At 43.9% G+C, this 24,393-nt stretch overlaps 2 protein-coding genes and 1 non-coding gene across 4 annotated transcripts; 1 reads left to right on the forward strand and 2 right to left on the reverse strand.

Annotated features, from left to right (window-relative positions):
* Window positions 1–3,681: 3,681 nt before the first annotated feature.
* HUS1 (HUS1 checkpoint clamp component) lies at window positions 3,682–9,739 on the reverse strand. 2 transcript variants are annotated; one of them, XM_026033692.1, is made up of 8 exons: window positions 9,701–9,739; window positions 8,455–8,582; window positions 7,830–8,006; window positions 7,200–7,307; window positions 6,270–6,344; window positions 5,171–5,270; window positions 4,735–4,866; window positions 3,682–3,922 (listed from the first exon to the last, which is right to left on the reverse strand). In XM_026033692.1, exons 2-8 carry the CDS (start codon window positions 8,566–8,568, stop codon window positions 3,840–3,842), a joined length of 789 nt encoding a protein of 262 aa, XP_025889477.1. In that variant the 5' UTR covers window positions 8,569–8,582; window positions 9,701–9,739; the 3' UTR covers window positions 3,682–3,839. The 2 variants fall into 2 exon arrangements, with proteins under 2 accessions (XP_025889477.1, XP_025889476.1); XM_026033691.1 differs by lacking the exon at window positions 9,701–9,739 and adding an exon at window positions 8,753–8,804.
* Window positions 9,740–16,312: 6,573 nt separating this feature from the next.
* LOC112942702 (transmembrane protein 209-like) lies at window positions 16,313–23,845 on the reverse strand. Its single transcript, XM_026033690.1, is given in 9 exon segments — window positions 16,313–16,367; window positions 16,655–16,728; window positions 17,366–17,475; window positions 17,562–17,628; window positions 17,630–17,677; window positions 18,092–18,189; window positions 19,746–20,015; window positions 20,446–20,586; window positions 23,803–23,845. Coding segments are annotated over 9 exon segments (906 nt in total).
* Window positions 23,846–24,076: 231 nt separating this feature from the next.
* Window positions 24,077–24,179, forward strand: LOC112942713. Its single transcript, XR_003248430.1, has one exon. It is a non-coding gene; the product is annotated as a U6 spliceosomal RNA (small nuclear RNA).
* Window positions 24,180–24,393: the final 214 nt, after the last annotated feature.

Genomic DNA, 24,393 nt, shown 5'->3' on the forward strand with positions numbered 1-24,393 from the left:
TATCGTTTGAAAGTTAAGCTCTTGGAAACAAAGAACAGAGAAAGACCATGGAGCAGCCCTTATTCTCAGGATGTCTCCAAGCCATGGATATACAGCATGACTGTGAGAAAGGCAAACAATCCTTATATGCATCAGGCAAAATCTCTGCCACAAGAATACTATGGCAGTGTAAGAAGCATAAAGATACCTGTATTCATGTAACACTAATGCACATCAGAAGCAGCCCTATAGAAGAGTCATTAGGATGTTACTAGGGAAGTGAGGAATGTATTTTAAAAGGAAGAACAGAACTCATCTTTTCCTGCCTAGCAAAGAAGTCTGAGAAAGAATACGGTTCTTCAAAAACTGCTCTACTAATTAGCAATTTTCTTCTGAGTTTTAAAAGGAAATTTATCAGTGAATAACCTATATACATTTTATTCTTTAAATTATATAGCCTTTATATATAAAATATATATAATATATAGCCTTTAACATAAACTTACTTTTCATAAGTGTTCTCTCTATCACAACCTCTTAAAAAGACTTCCTAGATCTAAGAGAAGTCATGGTCTGTTTTGTGAGCAGGACTTGATTTGAAGTCGCAGACCTTCTCCAGTCCTATGCCCCTCAATGTCTTCATGCTCAAAGATGTATTTTGGAGAAGGAGAAAAATGAATATATGGCACCAAACGTTGGCAGTTTATCAAAACGGACGGATATAATGTATATCTCAGGACTTCTTGAGGAACAATGCCTGGCAAAAGGCAATAAAAACATAGTATCTGATGCAAAATGGGTGGGTGTATTTTAGGCAACATCTAATTACAATAACAAGCAACATCTAATTACAATAGCAATTTTCCACTAATTTTTGGAAGATCAACAGTTAGATGAACATTCCAATTTCTATAAACACTCTTCCTTGCCCTCAGTAGATAACTTCCTATTTGCCCAGAATATGTCTTTTGATTAATGTTTCTAAGCATTACTGTAATTTAAATATCAGTGGTAATCATGCTACTTTGAAATGAGTCTCAAAATATCAGTCAACTCAGCCAACTCTGCTGAAAAAAGAAGCAAAACTGGCACTTCAGCAATATAAACAGAACATCTTGGCCCAAAGCTAATATATAAAGCTTCAAATTTTGAAAAATTCTAGTTGGTTTTTGAAAGTGTTTTTAACTCAAACTTGATAAACAAAAGGAATGGCAATGTGAAGATATGCATGGAAAATGAATACACAGAAAGAACGTTTCTTTATCAAATGCTTTGAATTAGTAATGATTCCAGAAATGGCTAAACAGTCTTTTACCTCTACATAGGCAAGGCCCATTTTGATGAGCAGTATATATTAGTGGATTTTTGGTGTAGATATGCTTTACAGATAGATAGATATCCCTGCCTATTTCAGCATCACACTCACTTTATCCAGTTTCTCAGTCAGCTAATTAGTCATATCAATTTAAATTCACAAGATGCAAGTTGTAAAAGACATCCAGCAGATCTGGCCAGCAAACTCAACAGAAAACTATATAAAGAATATTTCCATCTTTGCAAATTGTATCTAGTTTAGCAAAATGAGATTAGCACAGGGATACAAATGGTTTTGATAAATATCTTGCAATAGAGAGGTGAGCTTTTCTCTCTAGGAAGAGGGAACAAAATAAAACCTTGATTTTACCAAGAAGCCTTAGTGTATACATTTAAGTGACAAAAGGCCACAGGAACACGGATAATCTGGAAAAGATCCTCAGGTAGGTGAGCAAAGTTCAGAGGGATCATGAAGAGCTCATGATGCAGCTGGCCAGACCAACAGAGAAGTTGCACAGGGGTACAGGAGCTTCACTCTCTCAAGGCCTTTATCTTTTTACAACTGGATATTCACCAAGAAAGAGTGCACAGACATGGTCATCAGGAGGACTTAAGGGATCTTCTAGCTCAGGTGTTACAAAGTAGGGAGTAGGGAGCATCAGTCTCCCAGGACAGTCTCTTTTCAGACTGTGCTATCTGACAAGACTATTCCAACTGTATGTCTATCCAAAGTTTAAGTCGGTGATTTAGAATGGCAGATTCCAATCCTTTTTCTCTGCATTCTTATTTTAAATCTCTGAACCTTTTCCAGATTATCTGAAAAACAAACAACAAAAACATTCATGAACTCTTTCCTGTCAATTCTTTAGGCTTTTGTAAGCCTATGCCCTTGTACTGCATTTGCAAGGGAAGGGTAGGAAAGTACTGAGGACTGGAGAGCTGTCCACCTCTTCTCATCTGTCCAATATTCTCTCCTCAAGAATATGAAAAAGACATACCACTGCATACTTGCACCTCATTGCTGACCCACTCCAGTATTATTCCTACCTTTTTGTTTTTAAAACCATTTCCTTGCAATTAAAGACTGTGATCACTTGTCAAAAAATAGCAATTGTACAGCCAATGAAGCTCCAGATTGAAGATTGTTCACAAGTCAGACACTGTAACATCAGATAAGCTGACAGTTTTTTTCCTCTGTTCAGAAGACAACCCAGGAATATTTACCATATACCTTCTATCATGTAAATCCACATAACTTGATTTTACAGTAACAAGACCAACACAGATTTACACTGGTTTTGATTATGCACAAATTTTTCAAGGTGATTGCAGTTGGTTCTGAAAACAGGATATGAAAGATGCTTTCTGGTTAAGGACTTTATTAATTAGCCTAAAGGAAAAATAGCCTTTGCGGAACTGATGGTGTAAAAAAATGGCTAGTTTTGTTATAGATCAACTCCCTATTCTGGTATAGTTTACAGCACAAGGACACACTCATTTTGAGCATAAGGTGTTGTTTTCCAAAACAAAGTTTTGAGCATCATAAGGCACTACAGCTTCACTAAGTGTCTAACTGCCAGGATGGGTTACACCTCCAGGACAGACCATCTGATTACAAACCTGACAGATGCATCTCAGATTATATGATCCCTGTAAAACAGCAAGCTAAGAACTGATGCTAGTCTGGCTCCCTAAGAGCAGGAAGATGTAAGAAGAAAGCAACTCACTTCACCTTCCATATTCTTTAAGAAAACAGCCCAAACATATGCTGTTACGCAGATAGGTAGTGGACTCGATCATTCTATTCTGTGCCTGAGACATAAAAAAGCAGCTACACGATACATAAGCCTGAAGGATGATGAAGTTCAGAGATGCAGTAAAACTCACATCAGGCTACAGGAATACCCGGTCAATCCTTGGACAGACCATGGCAGAAAGTCGCATAATGGTGAAAACGACAAAGAATATATTGCCAGATTGTTGCTTCTCCTCAAGCCTGCTCTGACTATTTGTATCTCCAAGAACACCAAGACTAATTGTTCCCTTAACCTGTAAAATAGCAACCTCCAGCTCTGCAAAATATTATCCTGCCTTACACAGAAACAACAAGGGGCTTAACTCGGGGCTGCATTGTCTGATACTGAATACATTCAGTATGAATACAACTCTAGAGGTCAATCCTGTCTTTGTGTTTATTAAGGAGAAAAAAGGATTATACTGCCTTTCCCACAGATTGAAGCATACTAAAAGCACATACAGATATCACAAAGTTCTCTCCATAACACGCAGATAGGCCAACTCCTCAGTGTTCTCTCTCTCTCTCTCTCTCTCTCTCTCTCTCTCTCTCTCATATAACAGCAATTTTTCAAAAACAGGGTCTTCAGGATGAAGAAATATTTTGGATCACTTCATAAAAACATATATAATGACCAGCTGATGACATCCAACAATCTATCACATGATAGTTGCTGATCCAGCAACTCATACTCGACTCAGGCTTTGTGGAAAGGGCCTCAGACTGGAAAGTGACGGAGATTCAAGAGCATTCATGCAAGTGCTGGAATGAAATACTGAAGTGAAACATCCTCATGGAGCAAGATGAAGTGGACTATCCTCCTACTGACAATATCTGGAGGAAAAAAAAAACACAAATCCAGTTTAAAGAAAGACAAATTTAAATGACATCCTCTAGTGAATGCCATCATAAGAATGCAATGCTTCTACCACTCCTTATAGAAGATTCACTAGACATATCATCCTGTAACATGCAAGTCCTTGAAGGTCCATGAAAGCTGATGCCAAAAAGGAAATGTGTAATTCTATAACGCTATCTATGATTAAATCTTCCTTGGAAAAAAATGTACAGGTTGCAACAGAACATAATGTAGAAGCTTTCTTAGGAACGCAGAAGTTCTTGGGAGAAGCATACAGCATTATCAAAATAGGACATAATATCCTACGCAACCTTTGCTTAGGAAAAACATATATTTGTTTCTCTCTGTAGTTAGCAAAACTGGCTGCTTAAAATGTACTTGGGAATTAGAATTAATTTGGTGCATAGGTAAGAAAACCTATGCAAGTCAGTACCTCTGAGCAGGTCAGTTCTCTATTAAGGTTTTATCTTTAGACTTTGTAAAACCAAAGACTTTCCCAAATACAATAGTTTTAACTTCAAAAACAAAGCAAGCATGAAAACCCACTTGATCAGTCATTCTGGGTATTCAACACAATACTTTTAAAAGGACTAGGCTTCATTTTTTTTTCCCCAAACTTTCAATGCTTAAAGCTCACTACCTAAATACAGAAACACCCAAAGTTCTCAGCTACAGTAAAAAGTGCAAGGTTTCAAACTGTCAGAAGGGAAACTATGCTGTTCTGCTAAGACTACGAGTATGGCAGACACCTCTTTACTAGAGTTTGCAAGCAGAGCTGTTAACTTACTGCACAAAGCTTTTGTGGGATTGACTTGTTGTCCTGCAAGTAGCTGCAGCAGCTTCCTGATGTCTATGCGTGCTTCAGCCATGTTTTCCAAATCTTTAACTTGAGCAGAGCTTGGACTTTCATCATCTGACACTACAAGTATACGAATATGTTTAAACAAAGCCTCAAAAGGGATTTCAATATGTAAAAGGACACAGCTGACAATCATCTGATAATTTAATGTGAGTCTCAGTCCTTGCAGATACTCAAAAATTACCTAGACAGTCCTAGGAAATCAGCTCTAAGTGACCTTGTGTTTCATTTGCAGCCTTCGAAACAGCACAATTACAATGCTATTTTGTAATTAAGTACTGGCATAAGGTGCATGTTGTTACTTGCAGCACATCTAAGTAAGAAGACCAGACAAACACGAAAAGCAGCAAATATGGCATCTTACCCCAAGGAGGATTTCCTAAGTCTTTAAAATGCGTTGTTACAGACACTAAATCGGTTTCTATTTTCAAGTTCATTTCTCCACTCAAGTTTGCTTCAATCACCTGAAATATAATCAATTTCAATTTTAGGCAAGCTGCTTTTGTATTTCAGAATTACAGAAGAATGAACTACTAACTAAGTCAAACTCAAACTTCCAGAAGTGCTTCAGTGAAGTTCATTTGCTTTTTGAACAGGGCTCAGAGGTTTGAATATACAGATACAAAATGCATCACTCTCAGGTGATGGACCTTTGACCAACTTCCCTGAAATTATGGAGACAAAAAAAAATACAATTGCTCTTCCATACCTTCAAAACAAGCACCAGCTTTGGGAATTTCCTCTGCTAAAGAAAAAGCTTTAGAAATAAGAGATATAAACAGGCAAATTAGGAAGTTGCTCTTTTTTTCTCCATCTTTTTCATAAACAGCAAGGGGTGCACATACACTGTCCACAATATATGCACAGAAAACTTAATGCATCAAGAGCTGATCTGCAGTTGCAGCATTGATCTACTTGAAAACAGCCAAGAGCTGCACCAGAGTAGCAACTTCAAACATCATTTTGGACTGCCAGAAATATCCTGGACAAATTGAGACTTCAAACTCCATCCTGACAAAGTTTCCAATCAGAAGCAAACTATATTGACTGGCAGATCAGAAGATTCCTACAACATATCTAAATTCTATTTTGTGTGATTAGAACTATTCTCAATAATTTTAGACAGACTCATCCTTATAAGCACAATTTCCTAAGGAATGGGGTATCCTTGTAATCAGAAAAAAAAAAGTATATTACTATTTAAAAGAACTTCTAAGCCCTTTTTCAGTACTGACCTTGACTAATTTTACTAGCAGGACACAGATGATAAAAATATTTACCCGTGACACTTGATACTCTTTGAAATAAAAACAGGTCTAGCAAAGAGTTGGGAAGAACTGAAAGAATTCACACATATACACACATGTACAATGCACACATGTACATATGTGTATAAAGAGGGAGAGATGCTATAAGGTCACATATTTAAAAGCTTTTCAGATAAGAGACCTGCCTGAACTTACAATGCAATTGCTGAGGTTCTTCATTCTTTCCACCACACTCTTCATCGTTTTTAACACAGGCAGGTAAATACTGACCTAAAAAGATATAGAAATTGCATTCACAGGACTATTGCACAAGGAGGTACAATACTTACTCTCCCTTCCTTAAGTTGCCCTCTGCTACTTACTGAGTGCAGAAAGCACACCATTTAAATCAGACCAGAAAATGACCCTTGAATACAGCATCTGTCTTCTCCATTGTACCACTGGGTCATTGCTCTAGCAAGTATTTCAGACATAAAAAAAAAAAATCCAAGTTACTTATCTTTCTCTCTGATTTTGTGTCAGAAGACCTATCCCAAGTCTATATGCAAAATATGACACACAGGCAGCTCTTGCAGACTGAGCTCCTATGTTACATCACCCATATCTATGTTACCAAGCAGTTAACACCAGTCTAGCCAACAAGGAGAAACAATTTGCACTCTTATGCTACTGCATTCAGCTTTTGGTGTGGCACCAGGGTCAGCACATTGCCAGCTCTACTGCGTGTCAAAACAGGTACAGGGTACACAAAAGCCAGGAAGGAACATAGTTTTGTCTAACTCTTCTAGGTGAGCCATGAGTTTAACACAGGCAATATTTGGACCACATGGGATAACACCTAAACAGATGAACAGTTTGAATCAGTCACAGGCACATCTGTGTTTTCAAGATACTACTGCCAGAGAAGTTCTTTCCTCTTTCCTTCCCCTATTCAAATTATCAATAGCACATAAAAAACTGTAGAGCGCCTAGGCTCACTTGTTATGATGAAAGGCATCTCCCAAGCTGCCCCAATTCTTCCATTTTGCCTTTTCATCCCTTTCCCAAGCTCACAAGCAGCATATCTCTGCACTACCACCCACTCACAACCTCCCCAACCAGCAGACCATAAAAACAGATACTTACATCGAAGTCTGGCACACTGGGTTCTCTGAAGTCACGCCATAATCTTCTGGGAATAACCCCAACTGGAATGTCATGTGTTACAATTCTACTGGTGCTTGACAAGGATGGCTTGAGTGAGAGACAGAAAATTATTGCAGATGAAACACAACTACAATTCTGCAAGCCAGGATTATCAGCCCTACTCTGGGAAAGAAAATAGAGCTCAGAGGCTCTAATCTAGTTTTCCATAGGTTCTGCACTATGAACTGGATTTTCCTTCTGCATAAGGAAAGACTTGTGAGGCATCTATCACAGGCACCTAGGTGCTATCTTCAGAGCTAAACAGTTCAGAGGTGCTAACAGAGAAGCTTTAAAAATAGAGCAGTTTGTAATAGACCAGTGGGAAAGCAAACTGAAAATCAAGAGCCAAAAATTATATTGAATCCTCCTACACTGGTAGGTTTCAAAAAGAATGCAATCATACAAGAAGGATTTCAGGGTTCTCAAGAAGGAGTTTTCTCCTTCAGGTTTCAGGTCACAAAGACATCAGAAAAAGGTACCTAACGCATGCAACTTGCTTTCTTGCTCTATCTCTTCACTTATTTTTCAAGTGCTTTTACTTAATGACAATAGAAGCATACTTGCACTTACTAGCTCCACAGACACTGTGAGACAGGGACAGTGTTTGTTAGTAAGCTTGATCTTCACTGTCTTAGCATTCTGGGCTGTTTTTAATGCTCTTGATAAGTTCTCAGGCACCAGCTCCAAATAGATTTCATTGTGTTCTGCAGCTACACCTTCCATCTGGAACTCATCAAAGAAATTCCCCTGCAAGGTAGGAAATCACATAAATAATCTTAAGTTTAAAGCTGAGTATCTGTAGCATGCAGTTTTCCTCCACGCAGTGCAAGAATGGCATAGGCCATGAAAGCCCCTTGCAAGACAGAAAACAAAATAAAACTGAAACCAAAACACTGCCAAAACTATTGAATTCAGTCCCTCCCTTGCCACCCAACTCAATGTGAACGATGCAACATGGAGCTCTCCCTTTCTGATGCTCAGAAAGGCACTGCATGTGTACCAGAGAGCCAAGAAAGAGGAGGCACTTGCCCTGCAGAGGCAAAAAGCAGCCCTGGAAAACTGGGCATCTTCAGCAACAGGGCACTACTTGCGACACCAGGTACACCCCCACTAAGGACTGCAGGAGGAGCCTGGCACACGGGACCCAATCTGGCCCATCACCGGCAGCATCCACCCTGGGGTCTCCCGTGCACACCTGGCACAGCTCACACCACACGCTAACTCCTCCATTGTCCACTTTATCCGAGAGGATGAAATACAGCTTGTCCGCCGCCAGTCGCAGGGTGCACATCTTGGCCAGCCGCGCCATCGTGTTCACCACCCCTGCGGGAAGCAAAGCTCGTTTTAGAGGCTCGGCGGGACTAAGCACGCATAGATGCATGGATAGATAGACATACAGACACACGCATACACCCGCATGCATACATGCATACACACGGACGGACGGACCCTCCCCCCGACCACATCGCCGCCCCGCGGAGCCGCCTGCTCACGACTGAAGTGGTTGAGACAGGCAAGATCCACAATCTTAGCCCGGAAGCGCATGATGGCGACCACGGCGCGCGCGAGCACGCACGCACGCGCCTCTGCTGCCGCAACTGCAAAGCGGCCCCGCCTCCGCGGGCTCTCCTGCCCCGTTCCGCCGCGCTCCGCCTCCGGCCCCGCCGCGGCCCCGGCCCCGCCTCCGGCCCCGCCTCCGGGATCTGAGCAGGGACGCGGCCGGCGGGAGGAGCTCAGGCAGCCTGGGGTGGGAAAGGAGAATGTCGGAGCGGTCCGTGGGTTTCACGCCTCTCGCACTCTACCTGCTCCGCAGAATCGGCTAAACATGTTAAATAAAGTGTGGGAGGCGAGCCTCGCCAGAGACCCTGTCTTCCACACCATATGCCAGCAGGAAAAAGGACCTGGAGCAGACGATACAGGGTCCACTGTGGCAAGGAGTGAGAGTGATGGAAGGAGGAAAATAGCTTGAAGAATATTCCCATCTATGCTGTCCATGAAGACAGCACTGAGAAAATGATGGAGTGTACTGTGAGGAGAGTGCAGCGAGAGCCTCCTCCAGCAGGAGGAAGGCATCTTAATCTGAAGGAATAAGCAACTGGAACAGCAGTTGCGCTCTGTACTGGACCTACCAAAATCCTACTTTGCTATCCCATAGTCTTCTGAGTTCAAAGGACTGTAACAGCAAGCTTCCCATGCATTGGCCAGGCCAGCACAAAGCCCAGACTCCCAGGTGTGCTTCCAGGAGCTGGATTACAAGTTGCCCTGGAGAACTGGTCACCACTTGAGCAGCACATGTGAGTATGGGATGCAGAGACTCTCCTTCCAGCTCCTACCAGAAATGCTATCTAGACCAAGAGGGAGTTGTTATCCCATAGTGGGAGCACACCCAGTGCATCGAGTCAGCAAGCACACAGAGTTGGAATCAACACCAAGGCCCTTACTTAATTCTGTGTGATCCTTCTCAAAGGAAGCAGACTCAAAGGAGTGAACATGTTTATTTTCAGGCAATTATGGAAATGTCTACTTGTTAGTGAATAGTTAATTTGCTTACATATTTTCTTATCTATATGAACATTCATGTCACATAGGTTTGCATGTTTCAAGTACTGGGGGAACTATCATCTCATCACGTTCCTAGATGTGTCCTAGTATTCTTTACCATATTAGTGAAGTGTAAACAGGCTTAGGTTACTTTAGGTTGTTTGCAGCTCAGTTCTGCTTTGTCTCTAGGTATGTGCAGGCTTTGTCTTCTACATGCAGTTACTAAGCTGCATAATTAATTTTCTTATCCCAAGGCTTCAAGTTCAGAACTAGTGAAATTTCCTTTGTGAAGTGAGTCATTGATGGGCAGGCAAAGATTTAGCATCTGAAAATGCACACAGAAATGTTGATTTGGCAAGGATGTGGGGTAGAAACCACATGCACTTCCCCAAAACAGCAAGTAAAGGGAGGAGGAACAAAGGTATGGTAGTGTTGTCTTGCTGGTTGTGCAAGTAGTAGGTCTTATGAAACTCGTCTGAACATTCTGGAAGGATTACCTCATAAGAATGAGCAGGCAACAATCATGCATTCTCCCCCTAACGGTATAAAAGACAGGGTTCAGTTGATCAGGGATCGGGAACAACATCTGACCAACTCCTTTGGTTGGACCATTAGCATCCCTCACCTCCCCTTTGTCTGGGATGTGGGCTAAGCTAACTCTCAGTAAGGCTGAGAGTCCCCTGTACATCCAAGGAGAAGAAATATGCCAACATTTGTCAACTCCTTGTAAGGTTGAGAGCCCTCTATACACTTGGGGAAGAAACACCATAGCATTTTAACTGTTCTCTAGTCCACTGCACTAATTGTCATTCGCTAATTACTAAGCCTATTCCCTATAAGAATCACACTGGCTAATGGTGGATGTTGTTATCACAAAGATCTTGCACTGGTAAATAAAGTTTATTTGTTGATGCCTCTTTTGATTATTTTATTCTCTCCCTTAACAAGCTAGCATGAGAGCAACTGTGCAGAGGCAGCTCTTTCCTCTTAGCCTGCAGAAGGCATAGTGCTGTAAGATAAGGTCTGGGCATGCATGTTGAGTTTGGTTGCTGCTTTAGACACCAGACCCTTCACTGCAGAAGACACGAGACATGCAACTGCTGTTCCTGTCTAGGTTTGTCAGGGCAGGCAGACACACTGGAGACAAGGGAAGGGCAAGGGACATTGTGTTGGCGCTCTGGTGCCGCTGTTGGAGCAAGACGTGCTGGAACTTGTCAGCCACAAGCCCTGGGAAAGACAAGATAAGGCTGGGTCGTCCTGACCAAAGGGAGCTGTGGAAGGGAGTATTGTTTCAAGGCTGTAGATAAACTTAGTCTGCTTTAGGTCTGTCGATAAGACTTAATTTGTTACTCAGTATTTTTTTATAACGTGCTTGTAGCTGCTTTTGCATTTAACCAATCAAGGAGTGCCTGATTTGAAGAAGCATCCAATCCGCATAAGACACGCTACCTTCTGATCTATATAAACGTGTGTGTAACAACAATAAAATCGACACTTTGCTTGCATCAAGCTATGTCCCGTCTCTCAATCGCGGCAAATTGGTGACCCCGACGTGATCCTAAGGATTGGCGGAAGGATCGAGAACCACCTATCTGCRTGGCATGCTGCGAGTCCCACAGRACKTTGAATGAGCTGCTGAAAGGAAGCAGGAGCYGGCCRGCATCAATCCCTCYRGAGWASAGAGGTGAGCTGTGGGAAACATGGGAASTCAGATATCTTCCCCAGAGAGAGACGTTTATGAGCTTATGAAAGCTCTCCTTAAAAAACATGGAAAGAATATTTCTGGGCATGACCTCAAGCTGATCCTTAAATGGGTGCAAGTGAAGGTGCCCACTGTAACCGCGTCCTCTATCTTTACGCGGGAACTCTGGGATGATGTGGGGATGAAACTATGGGACGCAGCAACAGCAGGAAACGCTGAAGCCCAGCGCATGCTCCCCTGGTGGAGGATTGTTTTTGAGACTCTGAAAGCACAAGAGAAAACTCATAAGGATAAAGCAGGGGAGGAGGAAAGATCCCCTCTCACAACTCCCCTGGTGCTGCCGGAGAACGAACCCTTGAGAGTGGGTGCTGCGGGATACCCCCCTTTCGATCCGGGTCCAGTCAACCCTGAACAAGAGCCAGACCTCTACCTGCCTAACCCGCGAGATGTATGGGCTAATATAATACGCCAAGCCTTGAAAGACGGCGAGTTAGAGATTGCAAAAACAATTGTAGCCCCCTTGATTTATCAGGGTCGAAGGGCACGGTGGGAGGCTTTGCATTTCTCGGTAATTAAGGAGCTGTGGCGTACTGTTACTGAGCATGGGCTTTCTTCACCGTATTTTGCAAGTCTGTTATCTTCTGTTTTTGATACCTATGTTATGACTCCGCATGATTTGAAGTGTTTGGCACAATTGCTCCTAACCCCGACATAGTACTCCCTATGGGAGTCACACTGGCAGGGGGGACTCCAAAAACTTCTTACGACTTATGCGGGTCACAGCAACGCTGCCATAGCTGCACTGACTATAGAACACCTTACTGGCACAGGTCAGCACTCTGATCTGGTGGCTCAAGCCCGGGATATCCCACGGGAAGCTCTTGAGGCGACTCATGAGGAAGCGAAAAAAGCCCTTCCTAAGGTCCCTGATTCACAAAAACCGCAAAAAAACTTTACTATGATTACCCAGGACTCCTGGGAACCTTATATGCAGTTTATTGATAGGCTGAAGCAAGCTCTGGAGGGTCAGATAGACAATGCGGAAGCGCGGGAGATTTTGTTAAAATTGGCTGTAGAAAATGCTAATGTAGATTGCAAAAAATTGCTCAAGTCTCTCCCGAACCCCACACTAGTGGAAATTGTGGAAGCTTGTAATAGACTTGGCACTATGGATCATAAGTATGAAGCCATGGCTGCCGCTTTCGCGGCCATGCAAAGCCCCGTGAGGCCTGGAAATTGTTATGGTTGAGGTAAACCTGGCCATCTGAAAAAGAATTGTTTGACTATTAATGCTAGTGCCAGGTCCCAGGCCCCTGGGATTTGTCCTAGATGCCGAAAAGGGCGCCATTATGCTAATCAATGTCAGTCCAGGTATAATTTTCAGAGCCAGCCGATGCAGGGAAACTGATCGCGGAGTGCGGGGCAGCGAAGCGCACAGACACAAGTGCCGCGGCCAACTGTCCAGAGGAAGAGGCAGGAGCCCAGGGCCAGAAGCCAGGAGAGCGAATCCTTCATCCTCTCCTCTGCCTGCCTCCTACAGCCATGAGAAAGCGATGCCTCCTCCTCCTCCCTGGCACAGGGAAGCAGTGGAAGCGGCAGCAAGCAAGGTCGCTTCCCCTCCTTTCCCCCACTCCTGCACAGAGCAAAAGTTGCTCAGTTATTTTACTCCAAGGTTAGCCCGCTGGCAGCAGCTGAGCAGTCCTGAGGCAGGGTGGGGCGAAACGTTTGAGTCTATGGACATTTTGCAAACTGTGTAACTTGTAATGGTGATTCACTGTTTTTGAATGTTTTCACATGTAATTAATATTGTTTCTGTTAGCATAAGTTGCAGGACTGATTAACTGACAAGAAGGAGGCTGCTTGAAGGAAGTAGCTGATCCTTGGTGTTACGCTTTTCTCAACGAACTCTTATATTTCTTAAAGCATCACCAATGCTGCTTACTTTATAACGCCTATCAGGTGTCCTACAACGTTGCCCGGTCCTCTGATGGAAGGAAATCAGCATGCTGACAGCCTCGCTGGGGTGGCCACCCTTCCAGACGTATTCCAGCAGGTGCGATTGTCTCAGATCTTCCTTCCCAGAGTGCTTACACTTTGTGCCACTATACTTGAGGCCCTGTCAAGGTTGGTCGAGTCCTGGCAGACTCAACCAACCTTGACAGGGCCTCAAGTATAGTGCCGCTGTTGGAGCAAGATGTGCTGGAACTTGTCAGCCACAAGCCCTGGGAAAGACAAGATAAGGCTGGGTCATCCTGACCAAAGGGAGCTGTAGAAGGGAGTATTGTTTCAAGGCTGTAGATAAACTTAGTCTGCTTTAGGTCTGTCGATAAGACTTAATTTGTTACTCAGTATTTTTTTATAACCTGCTTGTAGCTGCTTTTGTATTTAACCAATCAAGGAGTGCCTGATTTGAAGAAGCATCCAATCCGCATAAGACACTCTACCTTCTGATCTATATAAACGTGTGTGTAACAACAATAAAATCGACACTTTGCTTGCATCAAGCTATGTCCCGTCTCTCAATCGTGGCACTCTGGTCCAGCCAGCACAAGAGTGGCTTCTGGTCGTGGGGAGGATCTACACATGGGGAAGGATCTGTAGCTTCAGGCCCTCTCCCAACTGCCTGGAAATCTCTGTGGTATCTGGCTGCACACCTCCAGAGCTGAGAGGGGCTGTGCAGGCTGCTCTTTCCAAGACACCATCCTGTCATGGATTCAAGGATAATCTGAAAGACTTGATAGGCTGAAGCATTTTGAGGCAGCAGCTACTGCACAGACCAACTAGTCTGAGACCTCAAGCAGCAAGACTCCTGATGCCCTGAGCTGTTTCGGCTGAGGAAATGGCACACAGGACTTTCTGCAGAGACTGGCAGAGCCTCCAGGCACTACAGAGGGAGGACAACCCTTGCTTTCCCTGTCCCCATCCCTATGCTGTGTGCCCATGTCTATGAAAAGAGACGTAGAGCTTGAGTGCTCTGGTGCTCTCTGTATTCTCACAAAGCAATGGCACTCTCAGAGCTGATTTCCTAATGCCACTCAGGGGCAGTCTGTCCCCATCGTCTTGCTTGGGTTTGTCACAGGACAAGTTTCCAAATCAGCTAGATCAATTGCTCAATACAAGGAACTAAGAGCCATGCTGTGGTGCCTGGCTGCAGTGCTGCGTCTGAGGAAATATTGACAGCACAGGCAAGCAGCAGTGTTGAGTCAACCTGCCTGGGATGTGGAGACATGGGAGAGGAATATTTGGGGTTAAGAGGGTGAGGAAAGCCCTCCAGTGCAGAAGACCACACCAGTGAAGGAAGTAGCTGTGGAGGTGGTTAGAAGACCACCATCTGCAGAGTGGGGAGATAGGGCAAATTGCCAGATAAAACACACTATGGTGCAAAGCAGGTCATGACCAGAACGGCAAAGATTTGGAAAAACTGAGCAGGAGCATGGTCTGTGTGGTGGATGAGGACTTGGGAGTCATCTACTCCTTTTTTCACACCGTGAGGCTAAATGAAGTGGGTCAGCAATAGAAGAGCCCTGGCCGAAGGCAGGAGCACTTGTCAGAGGCCTGTCTGATGTTGAAACTGGGCAAGCATATGAATGAGGAAGCTGTGAGCAGCCTGTGAGCATCTCTGAGATAGGATCAGAAGGCACCTCCTTAGGCTGTCCGGCGAAGTCTGCTAAATATCCTAACACAGCACAGGAGGTCCCAGCCACGCATCCCATCTGCCACTCCATGTGTCAGCAGGGAAAAGGGTCCAGATGAGAGCTTAAAGGGTTTGCTGTGACAAGGGAAGGGCTGAGGGTAATGCAAGAGAAAAAAAATCTTGAGGAACAATCCTATCTACACTGTCCATGAAAATATCACTGAAAATCTGGTGGGGAACTACATGAGAACATGCCCACATGCAGCAAGAGCCTCCTCCAGAAATCAACCTGCATCACATCATGCAGGCAATAAGCAACCAGTGACAGCAGCTGCAGTCAGGTAAGGAGCTGGCAAAACCTCGCTTTGTTCTTTTACTCTCCTGTAATTCCACCAAAATTTTCCCCTTTCCATTTAAAAGAAAGCTGTGTTGCTTTCCTTCTTTCCTCCTTCTTCAGCAATAGCCCATGGCTGTATGAGAAAAATGCTGGAAGGACTGTGGAAGACCCAGTCTTTTCTGGGGGTGACATCTTAATTATAGCAATGAGTCGATGAGAAGGCTAAGAACAATCACAAGAGGTGCTTTCAGGGAGAGCGCATTTGGGGTTAAAACAGGACAGGAAAGGCACACTCAGTAGTACATCACCATAGCTGCTCAAATCTGTTTATTCATTATAGACCACTATTTCCACTGGTCAGATGCTTGGCACACAATTTCCCCCTTGCCCTCTCTGCAGTTCATCTTCAGGAAGTGGAAGAACCACATGACACTGCCACCATGGGAGGACTGCTTGGAGATGGTGCAGGAGCTGTACTCCAACTGCCATGTCATCAAGGGCTCCAGAGTTGGGGGACCAGCAGAGAGGATGGGGCATCTCGTGTGACCAGAAATTTGGTTTGGGGGCAAGGTTCATTAAGATAAGAGCCTGAGAGAAAAACCTGCCTGGAGTTCCTATTTCAATGTATTTTGACAGTGAAATAACAGTGAAACACTGAAAACAGTGTCTAGACAACAAACTGTACGGGAGTTTACAATTATTTCCCTTCTATCCATAGCACAGAGTTCCAGTCATGCTATTTCACAGTCCATGTCCAAGACAAAAAGTGTAACAATGCTGCTCGGTCCTTCTTGTCTGCAAAGAGGAATCACTCCTCCGCCAAGCTGCGGCCCCTCTCCTCACTCTCCAAAATTCCACAGCACATTGATTCCGGAGACACCAAGACTGATGTGTCTGCAAAAAGAACCCTGGAGTCACAAACTAGCAGGATCTAGGTACAAGAAAAACTTCTTCATCTCCAACTGGCACAATACCCAAGACGAATCCAAAATGTGTTCGAGTATATTCGAGCGCACCCAACTTGCACAGTTCTGCAAAAAGGCTGCCATTAGTTAAAACGCAAAGAGGATTTTAATTCCATTACCATTGTCCCACTCTGGCAACATCATAGCATTTCAGTACCAAAACCTGCTGCTCAGCTCTTGCCAGCAGTGCGACAGGACCCACTGAGCGACGCTTACCCAAGAATGCCCAGTTCTTTGGTCTTTATGGTGTACAGTAACATAAGCAATGTGTGGACCATGTTGCTTCTGCCCTCGATCCATGAGAAGGAATTGAGATCAGGGACATGCAGTCACATCACTATCTTATAGAGAACACCATGTTTAAAGCAAGTCACATCCTCTCCTTACCTTAGATAGAGCTGGACAATTTTTCCTTCCAATCATTTTGTAAGATACATAGGCAGTTGGGTGTGCACCATGCTGGTTCATAAATAATCTAAGATGAGGAAAAACTATAAGAGAGACCTGGAATTACAGCCTGGGTGCTTGCTTCAATACTTACATCTCAATTAGCCAAGGAAATTAGAGAAATTGGAGGAATTAAGGAAATTGGAGACCAAGTCACAACTAAGGCCAATACAAGATCAAAACATGCAGAGAAAAATCTCGTACTTTGGTATTGAGACTAGATGATTCCCTCTACAAACTCCTCTAGGCAAGCATCAGGCTTATTGGCATTGAGGAAAAACAGCTCCCATCAGATTTTATAGAAATCAGGATTTTAGCAGAAGTCAAATACACAAAAATCTACTTTCTGAACCAAGCTAGCCTACATATAAATTTTCCACAGAGGTGGCTAGTTACAAAAATAAATAAATAAATAAATGCAATTTAAATCAGATTTCCTGAAGATTTTCTGACAACAGAACAAACCTAACATGCTCCTGCCTTGGGCAGGTTGTAGATGTGGTCATGGCAGATCAACTCACAGTGGAATGGGTTGATGCTGCCCTGGTAGATGGAAAATAGATTTTCATTTGTCTGTCTGTGAATCAAAGCTTTAAAAGAAAGAGGGATTTTAAGGGTATTGATGTGATGCAAGTGGTAAAGAGCAGCTAAAGAAGTAGCCCAAGAATGCCCGGACCTGGTTGATCCGGTGTCTGAATGAAGTGTTGGGAAGGGAAGGTTTTGGCATTGGGATATTTGGGGCTAAGATGGCAGTCTGGAGTCCAGGCAAGTGTGGAAGAGGTCCATAAGAATCTGTCCAAACAAAGCCAAGGCTCGCTTTATTGGCATGAAAAAGACTGAGGAACAAGGGGCTACCATACACCAGCCATCTTTCCATAATCTCAGACATGAGATCATATATCTCAGATGCAATCAACCAGGTCACTGATTTAAAGCTGTGGTGGTTTTGGTGGTGGATTTTTTTTTTTTCCTTTCCGTAAATATAAGCAAAGAGTGACAGCATCAAGATTGCTTTCCACTCTCTGGGTTATCTTGTGGCCTCTCTTTTAGTTATTTGTGTTATTCCTTGCACAATTTCAAAAACTACTCTGGGATTATGAGAATAAGCGAGGCAAATGGGATTTGGACTTTTTTTCTGCCATCCACAAAACCGATGCCCAAAGCCCAGCTTTAGAAAGTTTCCCCAGGGCCTCTTGGAAAACTTGCAGTGCAGTCACTGGGCAAGTCAGCACTTCACTGCTGGCCATAGAAATCTCCTTCTCTGCTCCACTGGAAGGCACTTGTGGACCCTCCACAGGAGAGCTCTGGAAACAATAACATTTATTCAGCTAGTGGTGGTGCTGGAAGATGCAAGAAAGACTTATTTTGCACTAACTTGGAGAAGCCAACACCTCAACGTGCATTTCCAGCGCACCGGATAGGAAGAATTCAACTCATTAAATACTTGTCAATATTATATACTTATGGGAGTTAAGTTTACAGGGTCATTTTTATTTGTAATTAGCAAAGGGATTGGATATGACACTTCTTGCCCCAGTCTTAGTGAAATGAGGGCAGTATCAGCACATCTTCATCAAGAATTACAGAAATCTCAGAAATAACCTGTCCAGGAGAAGAGAATGCAACCTCACAGCTACTCCTATCATCCTATCTCCAGTCTGCACTTCAGGGTACACCATTCTTCCCAGCTGAGTGCTCACACACCCCATCTCCTGTGCAAGGGGCACTAAAATTGTCACACTAATCCACCAGGAAGGAGAAATGTTAGAAGTGACAAGATGCTCAGGGATCTGGTACAGAGCAGACAGGATCCCATATCTCATAAAAATCTTTACTTTCCACTCACCTCGCTTCTTAAGAAAAAAAAAAGGCATGCAAAAGCATCATCCATCATGATCCATGATGCATTCGTCTCCATTCAAAGGCGGGTGAACATTACAACTGTAAAGGTTTCAGAACACCGAAATAACTTCAGATAACTTCAGCTTCAGATAAAACATTTCACAAGAACTGACCACAATGACAGAAAGGTTTCCTGCTGCCCCCTGTGGCTCACACAGTGGGCATCACTTTATTGCAAAGCAAGAAAACCCACAATTCTTGTGGGAGCTACTTTTTTTCTGCATTAGATACAGGTATCCTGCTCTCTGAGGTAGAAATCCATTTACAATTCCAATTCATAATGTGAAACAGATGCTTCCAATGACAAAGAGTCTTTGCAAGCTACATAAATAGGCTTAAATGCTTGGAGATTTCTCTCCCTCTTTCTAACGTACTTGAGGGAGCTCATGGGTAACCCCCTGCATAGAGCTTCATGTTGCTGCTGAACTTACTTCTTCTGCAGCTTTTGGAAAGTTCAGATGACCTTCACCTTTTTGGGTCTGCAAGCCACCTGATACTGAAACCTTTTCAGCATCTTTGTATACCCTATGAAGGAATGACTGTAAACTGAATTTGCTGAAAAATTCTTACAGTTAGAAGGACAATAATCAGGCAGTAGTGCAGGCAATATCTCTATAGATTCAATTTTGACTGGAGAGACAATTAACATGCTTATTAGCTATGGCGATGGAGGAGAATTTCCAAAAGTTGCTGAGGCACAGAGATGTGTAGAAATCACAAAATTTTGCCTCTTGTCTTAATTACTTGATAGAAGACTAAAGTGGTCAGCAGACCCCTTTACCATATTCACAAGGGATTGCCAGACATGTGAGTTAGTTTTAGTTACTAGGACTTCAGCAGCTCGCTGTTATGGCTGGAATCCTTTCTAGCTATTCCCATCCACAGAAACAATTCTCTAGTAAAAGCTACATCCTCTCCTCACCCATCTTTTTTGGGCCAAGCAAAGGGATTTATTTACCGAGCTGATGTCTATGCTCTTTCTCTTCTTTGCTTTGAAGGTATTTTTGCAGCAACTTGAGGTCTATGATTTTGTCACCTTGACTCACGCAGGAGTTATGCAGAGTTGGTGAAGAGCAGTAATGGCACCTTGGCCCACTTTTCACTGGTCCAACACTTGCAGGAGATGGGGAACCCGTAGGAGAAGAGCTGAAGCTGGAAAACTTGGAGGAACAAAAGCGAACAGTTGTGTCATCTGGAGAAGGTAAGACTTCCAATTTCCTTTTAGAAACTGAAGATATCAATGGATTCAACAAATGAATTTACTGCTCTGCAGATTCCCACTCTAGAGCCTAGTCTGATTTGGCAAAAATTTATTTTACTCTTTTGTACTGATATTTGCATTTCTCATTTTTGCTTTTGTCTGAAACTAACTCCTCTTAAAAAAAAAACACACTAAAACACTACGGAAAAGATGAATTCTGACAAGACAAATCTGCCAAAGCAGCAACCACCTGCCATGCACCTCCCCTAGAACCACCTGCCATGCACCTCCACTAGCTTATAGAGTTACACGAGGACACAAGAAGCAAATCCAAAGCACTCCCTCAGAGCCATTGCAGTTTGGTTGTAGCTGCTGCTCGGTGAGTAGCTTAAAACTCTGCTGGAAGAAAGCCTGCTGCTTAACAGAGCTTGCAGCTGAGGACTGTAGCCTGGGATACAATCCGAGGCAAATGTGGCACTGGCCTGGAGGGAGTGGCTTGGGATGTAACTCAGCATGCTCTGACCCTGCAGTGCAGGAGAACGTCCAGAAGGTGGCACTTTCTTTGTTGCCAGCTTGTGTGCGGGAGCTGTTGGTACCACTGCAAGAAGCAGAAAAATACAATTAACAGTGCAGATGCAGCAGCCTCAAACTCTTCTCCTTCTTTGGAATGCACAGCAAAACACACACACACAGATTTCTTTTAATGACATTCAGTGATGCTCAAAACCCTTTTTCCAGGTCCATGGGGAGGTCACAAATCCCGTACCGAGCTTCAAGTGAGTCTCTCGGAATGTTGTTTAAAAACTCGCCATCCACTCCCTTTTTATGACTTCTTCCCTCATCAGTTCTCCCCTCAGTCCTTCACCAATATAGCATTTCTACTTTGAATTTTAATATGCTGCAGGGAATTCATCTTAATGTTATGTTCAGGCAAAGGAGCTGAGAACTGCACTTGACAAAGATACCAACTTAAAAGAAGAGACATAAATAGGCATTTAGAACCCCTACCCACATTGTGCTCCCTAGAAGGATCCATGAGCCATGACTAGATTATTGGTGCCAGCATGTATTTGAAATACAACCAAAAATCAAATAGGGCATTCAGAATGTGATATGCAATTCAGATGGTGACGTGCAATGCTTTGTTTCTACGTATCTGCATGGAAGAGTTTAGAAGTATTGGGAGAAGAAGAGATGGTAGAGGGCTGCTTGGAGTGACACTGTAAAGGGCATGGCAAAAGAAGTGTGAGGCTTTGTCCTTCAGCTATTGTTTGCTTGGGGTCAGAAACAGGGTTGTTGGTAAGAGAAATTTTCCTGGCTTAGTCTTCCACTTCAGGGTTAGTGCAAGGATGACATTAGGAGAGTGAAGAAGCACAGGGCCTCACTTGCAGGGAGGCTGCATAGGGCATGCCAAAAGAAGTGCAGAACTCTGTGAACGCTCATCCCTGAGTGGATGTCTCCACTCTTGTGGAGTCTGCTCCATGCTGGATTCTCTTGTGTAGAGCTGCTTAGTATAGTGGAGTTCAGGCAGTATTGTGTTAATGAAAAGCATTCTGAGACGGAGGAAGCGCAGAGAACTACTTGGAGTGAGGCTGCAAAGGGTATGGTAAAGGAAGTGCAGGGATGCATCTGCACTCAAGCCATTACCCCATTCATATTTGGGCTTCAGATGGGTTTTGTGATAGAAGGTCTTGTCTATACCTGCTGCTAGTATCGTGCTTTGCAATTAGGGGAAGGAAGAAGCATAGGTGAGAGCTTGTGCAGAGGAAGTGTGGGGCTGTGCCAGAACTCATCCTGGAACAGTTTCTGAGTCAGCAGCACATTGTGATGTGCAATGCTTTGTTTCTGTATATTTACATGAAAGAGTTTGGAAGTGATTTGCATTGGGAGAGGGTGAAATGGTACAGGGCTACTTGGAGTGAAACTGTAAAGGGCATGGCAAAAGAAGTGTGAGGCTGTGCCAAGACTCATCCTTCGGCTAATTTGTGTTTGGGGTCAGTAAAAGGTTTAGTGGTAATGGACATTTGCCTACCTTAGTCTTCCAATTCAGGATTTGTGCGAGGATGGCATGAGGAGACGGAAGAAGTGCACGGCTTCACTTACAGTGAGCAAGAGATAATCACTTCTTAAGTCCTCCATGCATATACATAGAAACAAAGAATTGCACATCACAATGTGGTGCTGACCCAAAATGCATAACTGGGTTGAATGTAGGCAGAGCTCCACACTTTCTCTCCTATGCCCTTTACAGACTCACTCCTAGCACACACCTACGCTTCCTGCTTCTCTTAACTGCAAACCAGTATACTAACAACAGGTATAGAGAAGCCCTTCTATCACACAACACATTTGAGGGGGAAATCTGAAAGAGCTCATAGAATGAGTGCAGATACAATCCTGCACTTCTTTTGCCATATCCTTTGCAGCCTCACTCCAGTAGGTTTCTGCGCTTACTCTGTCTCCCAATGCCTCCCATTAACACAGCACTAAAAGTGTTCCCTGTGGCATGCTCTGTGCAGCCTCACTGCAAGTGGAGCCCTGCCCTTCTTCTGTCTCCTAATGCCATCCTAGCACAAATCCTGAAGGCGAAGACTAAGGCAGTCAAATATCTATTACCACCAACTCTGATTTTGACCCCAAGCAAAAAGTAGCTGAGTCGTGGCAATGCACATCTGCCATTTACCGGCTCACTTCAAACTGCCAAATGCCATTTACATGCTCACTTCAAACTGTATTCTACCATCTCTCCCTCTCCCAGTGCAAAACACTTACGAACTCTTCCATGCAGGTACGGGGAAAAGAAGCATTGCACATCACAATGTAATGCTAACCAAGAAAGCTTCGCCGGGATGAGTGATGGCACTGCCCTGAACTTCCCCGGCTATGTTCTTTGAGGCCTCACTCCTACCACACAACTATGCTTCTTCCTTCTCCTAATTGCCAATGAGCATATTATTGACACATATAGACAAAACCTTCCATCACACAACCTATTTGAGGGGGAACTCTGAAACAGATCATGGAATGAGTGAAGTTACAACCTTGCACTTCCCTAGGCACACCGTTTGAAGCCTCGCTCCAAGGGGGCCTAGGCGCTTTCTCAGTCTCCCAATGCTTCCCAATAACATGACACTGCCTGAACTCCACTATACTCATCAGCTCTACACAAGAGAATCCAGTATGGAGCAGACTCCACAAGTTGTACAGGGATGAGCGTTCGCAGAGCCCTCACTCCAAGTGGAGTCACTGCAGTGCAGTGGAGGCTGCACTCGAAGTGCAGCCTCACTGCAAGTGGAGCCCTGAGCTTCTTCCCTTTCCTAATACCATCCTAGCACTAATCCTGAAGTGGAAGACTACGGCAGATAAATGCCTCCCCACCAAACCCCACAGTTTTGGTGTCCCTTCAGCAAAAAGCAGCTGAAGGAGGAGTTGTGGCAAAGCCTCACTCTTCTTTTGCCATGCCCTTTACAGTCACGCTCCAAACAGCCCGCTACCATCTCTCCCTCTACCAAGGTAAAACACTTCCAAACTATTCCATGCAGACACGTAGAAACGAAGCATTGCACATCACAATGTAGTGCTGACCCAGAAAGCTTCCTGATGATGACCCCTGCACCAGGCCTGCCCTTCTTCTGCTATGCTTTTTGCAGCCTCACTCGAAGTGCACACCTACGCTTCCTCCTTCTCCTAAGTGCCAGCCGCATACTAGCAGAACATGTAGACAAGACCTTCTACAACACAACCCATTTGAGGCTGAAAATGAAATAACTCAAGGAATGAGTGCAGATACAACCCCGCACTTCCTTTTGCATACCCTTTGCAGCCTCACTCCAAGTTGGCCTCTGCGCTTCCTCCATCTCCCAATGCTTCCCATTAAAAATCACTGCCAGAACTCCTCTTTACTAATCAGTCAGAAACAGGATAATCCAATATGGAGCAGTCTCCAGATGTTGCCCAGGGATGAGCATTCACAGAGTCCTCCACTTCTTTTGGAATGCCCTATGCAGATTCAGACCAAGTGGAGTCCTACACTTCTTCCCTCTCCTAATGCCATCATAGCACTAATCCTGAATCCTAACACTAAACCTGTGCTCACTTCGGAAGCCCATATACTAAAATAGGAATGATACAGAGAAGATTATTATGGCCCCTGCAAAGTGACCACGAGATGTTGAATCGTGAGATCCTGTGTGGAAGAAGCTGGGCAAGAAGTAGGATAGCTACCCTGGACTTCAAGAGAGCCAACTTTGACCTCTTCAGGGAGCTCCTTGGAGCAGTCCCCTGAGTCAGGGTCCTAGAAGGAAAGGGAGTGCAGGAGAGCTGGCTGATATTAAAGCACTACTTCCTTCAATCTCAGAATCAGTGCATTCCCACAAAAAAAGAAATCAAGTAAGTGGGTCAGGAG

The sequence above is a fragment of the Nothoprocta perdicaria genome, unplaced genomic scaffold (assembly GCF_003342845.1).
Source record: "Nothoprocta perdicaria isolate Ctin4 unplaced genomic scaffold, notPer1 scaffold_131, whole genome shotgun sequence".
NCBI classification, from domain to species: domain Eukaryota; kingdom Metazoa; phylum Chordata; class Aves; order Tinamiformes; family Tinamidae; genus Nothoprocta; species Nothoprocta perdicaria.

Bases quoted from the DNA above. Each gene is read 5' to 3' on its own strand.
- HUS1 (XM_026033691.1), bottom strand. From the start codon at position 8,804: ATGCGCTTCCGGGCTAAGATTGTGGATCTTGCCTGTCTCAACCACTTC. The intron at 8,007-8,454 runs GTGTGCACGGGA...CCTACCTTGCAG, and splicing joins TGTGGTGTGAGCTGTGCCAG to GGGAATTTCTTTGATGAGTT. The intron at 5,271-6,269 runs GTAAGTTCAGGC...ATTATATTTCAG, and splicing joins AGAACCTCAGCAATTGCATT to GTGATTGAAGCAAACTTGAG.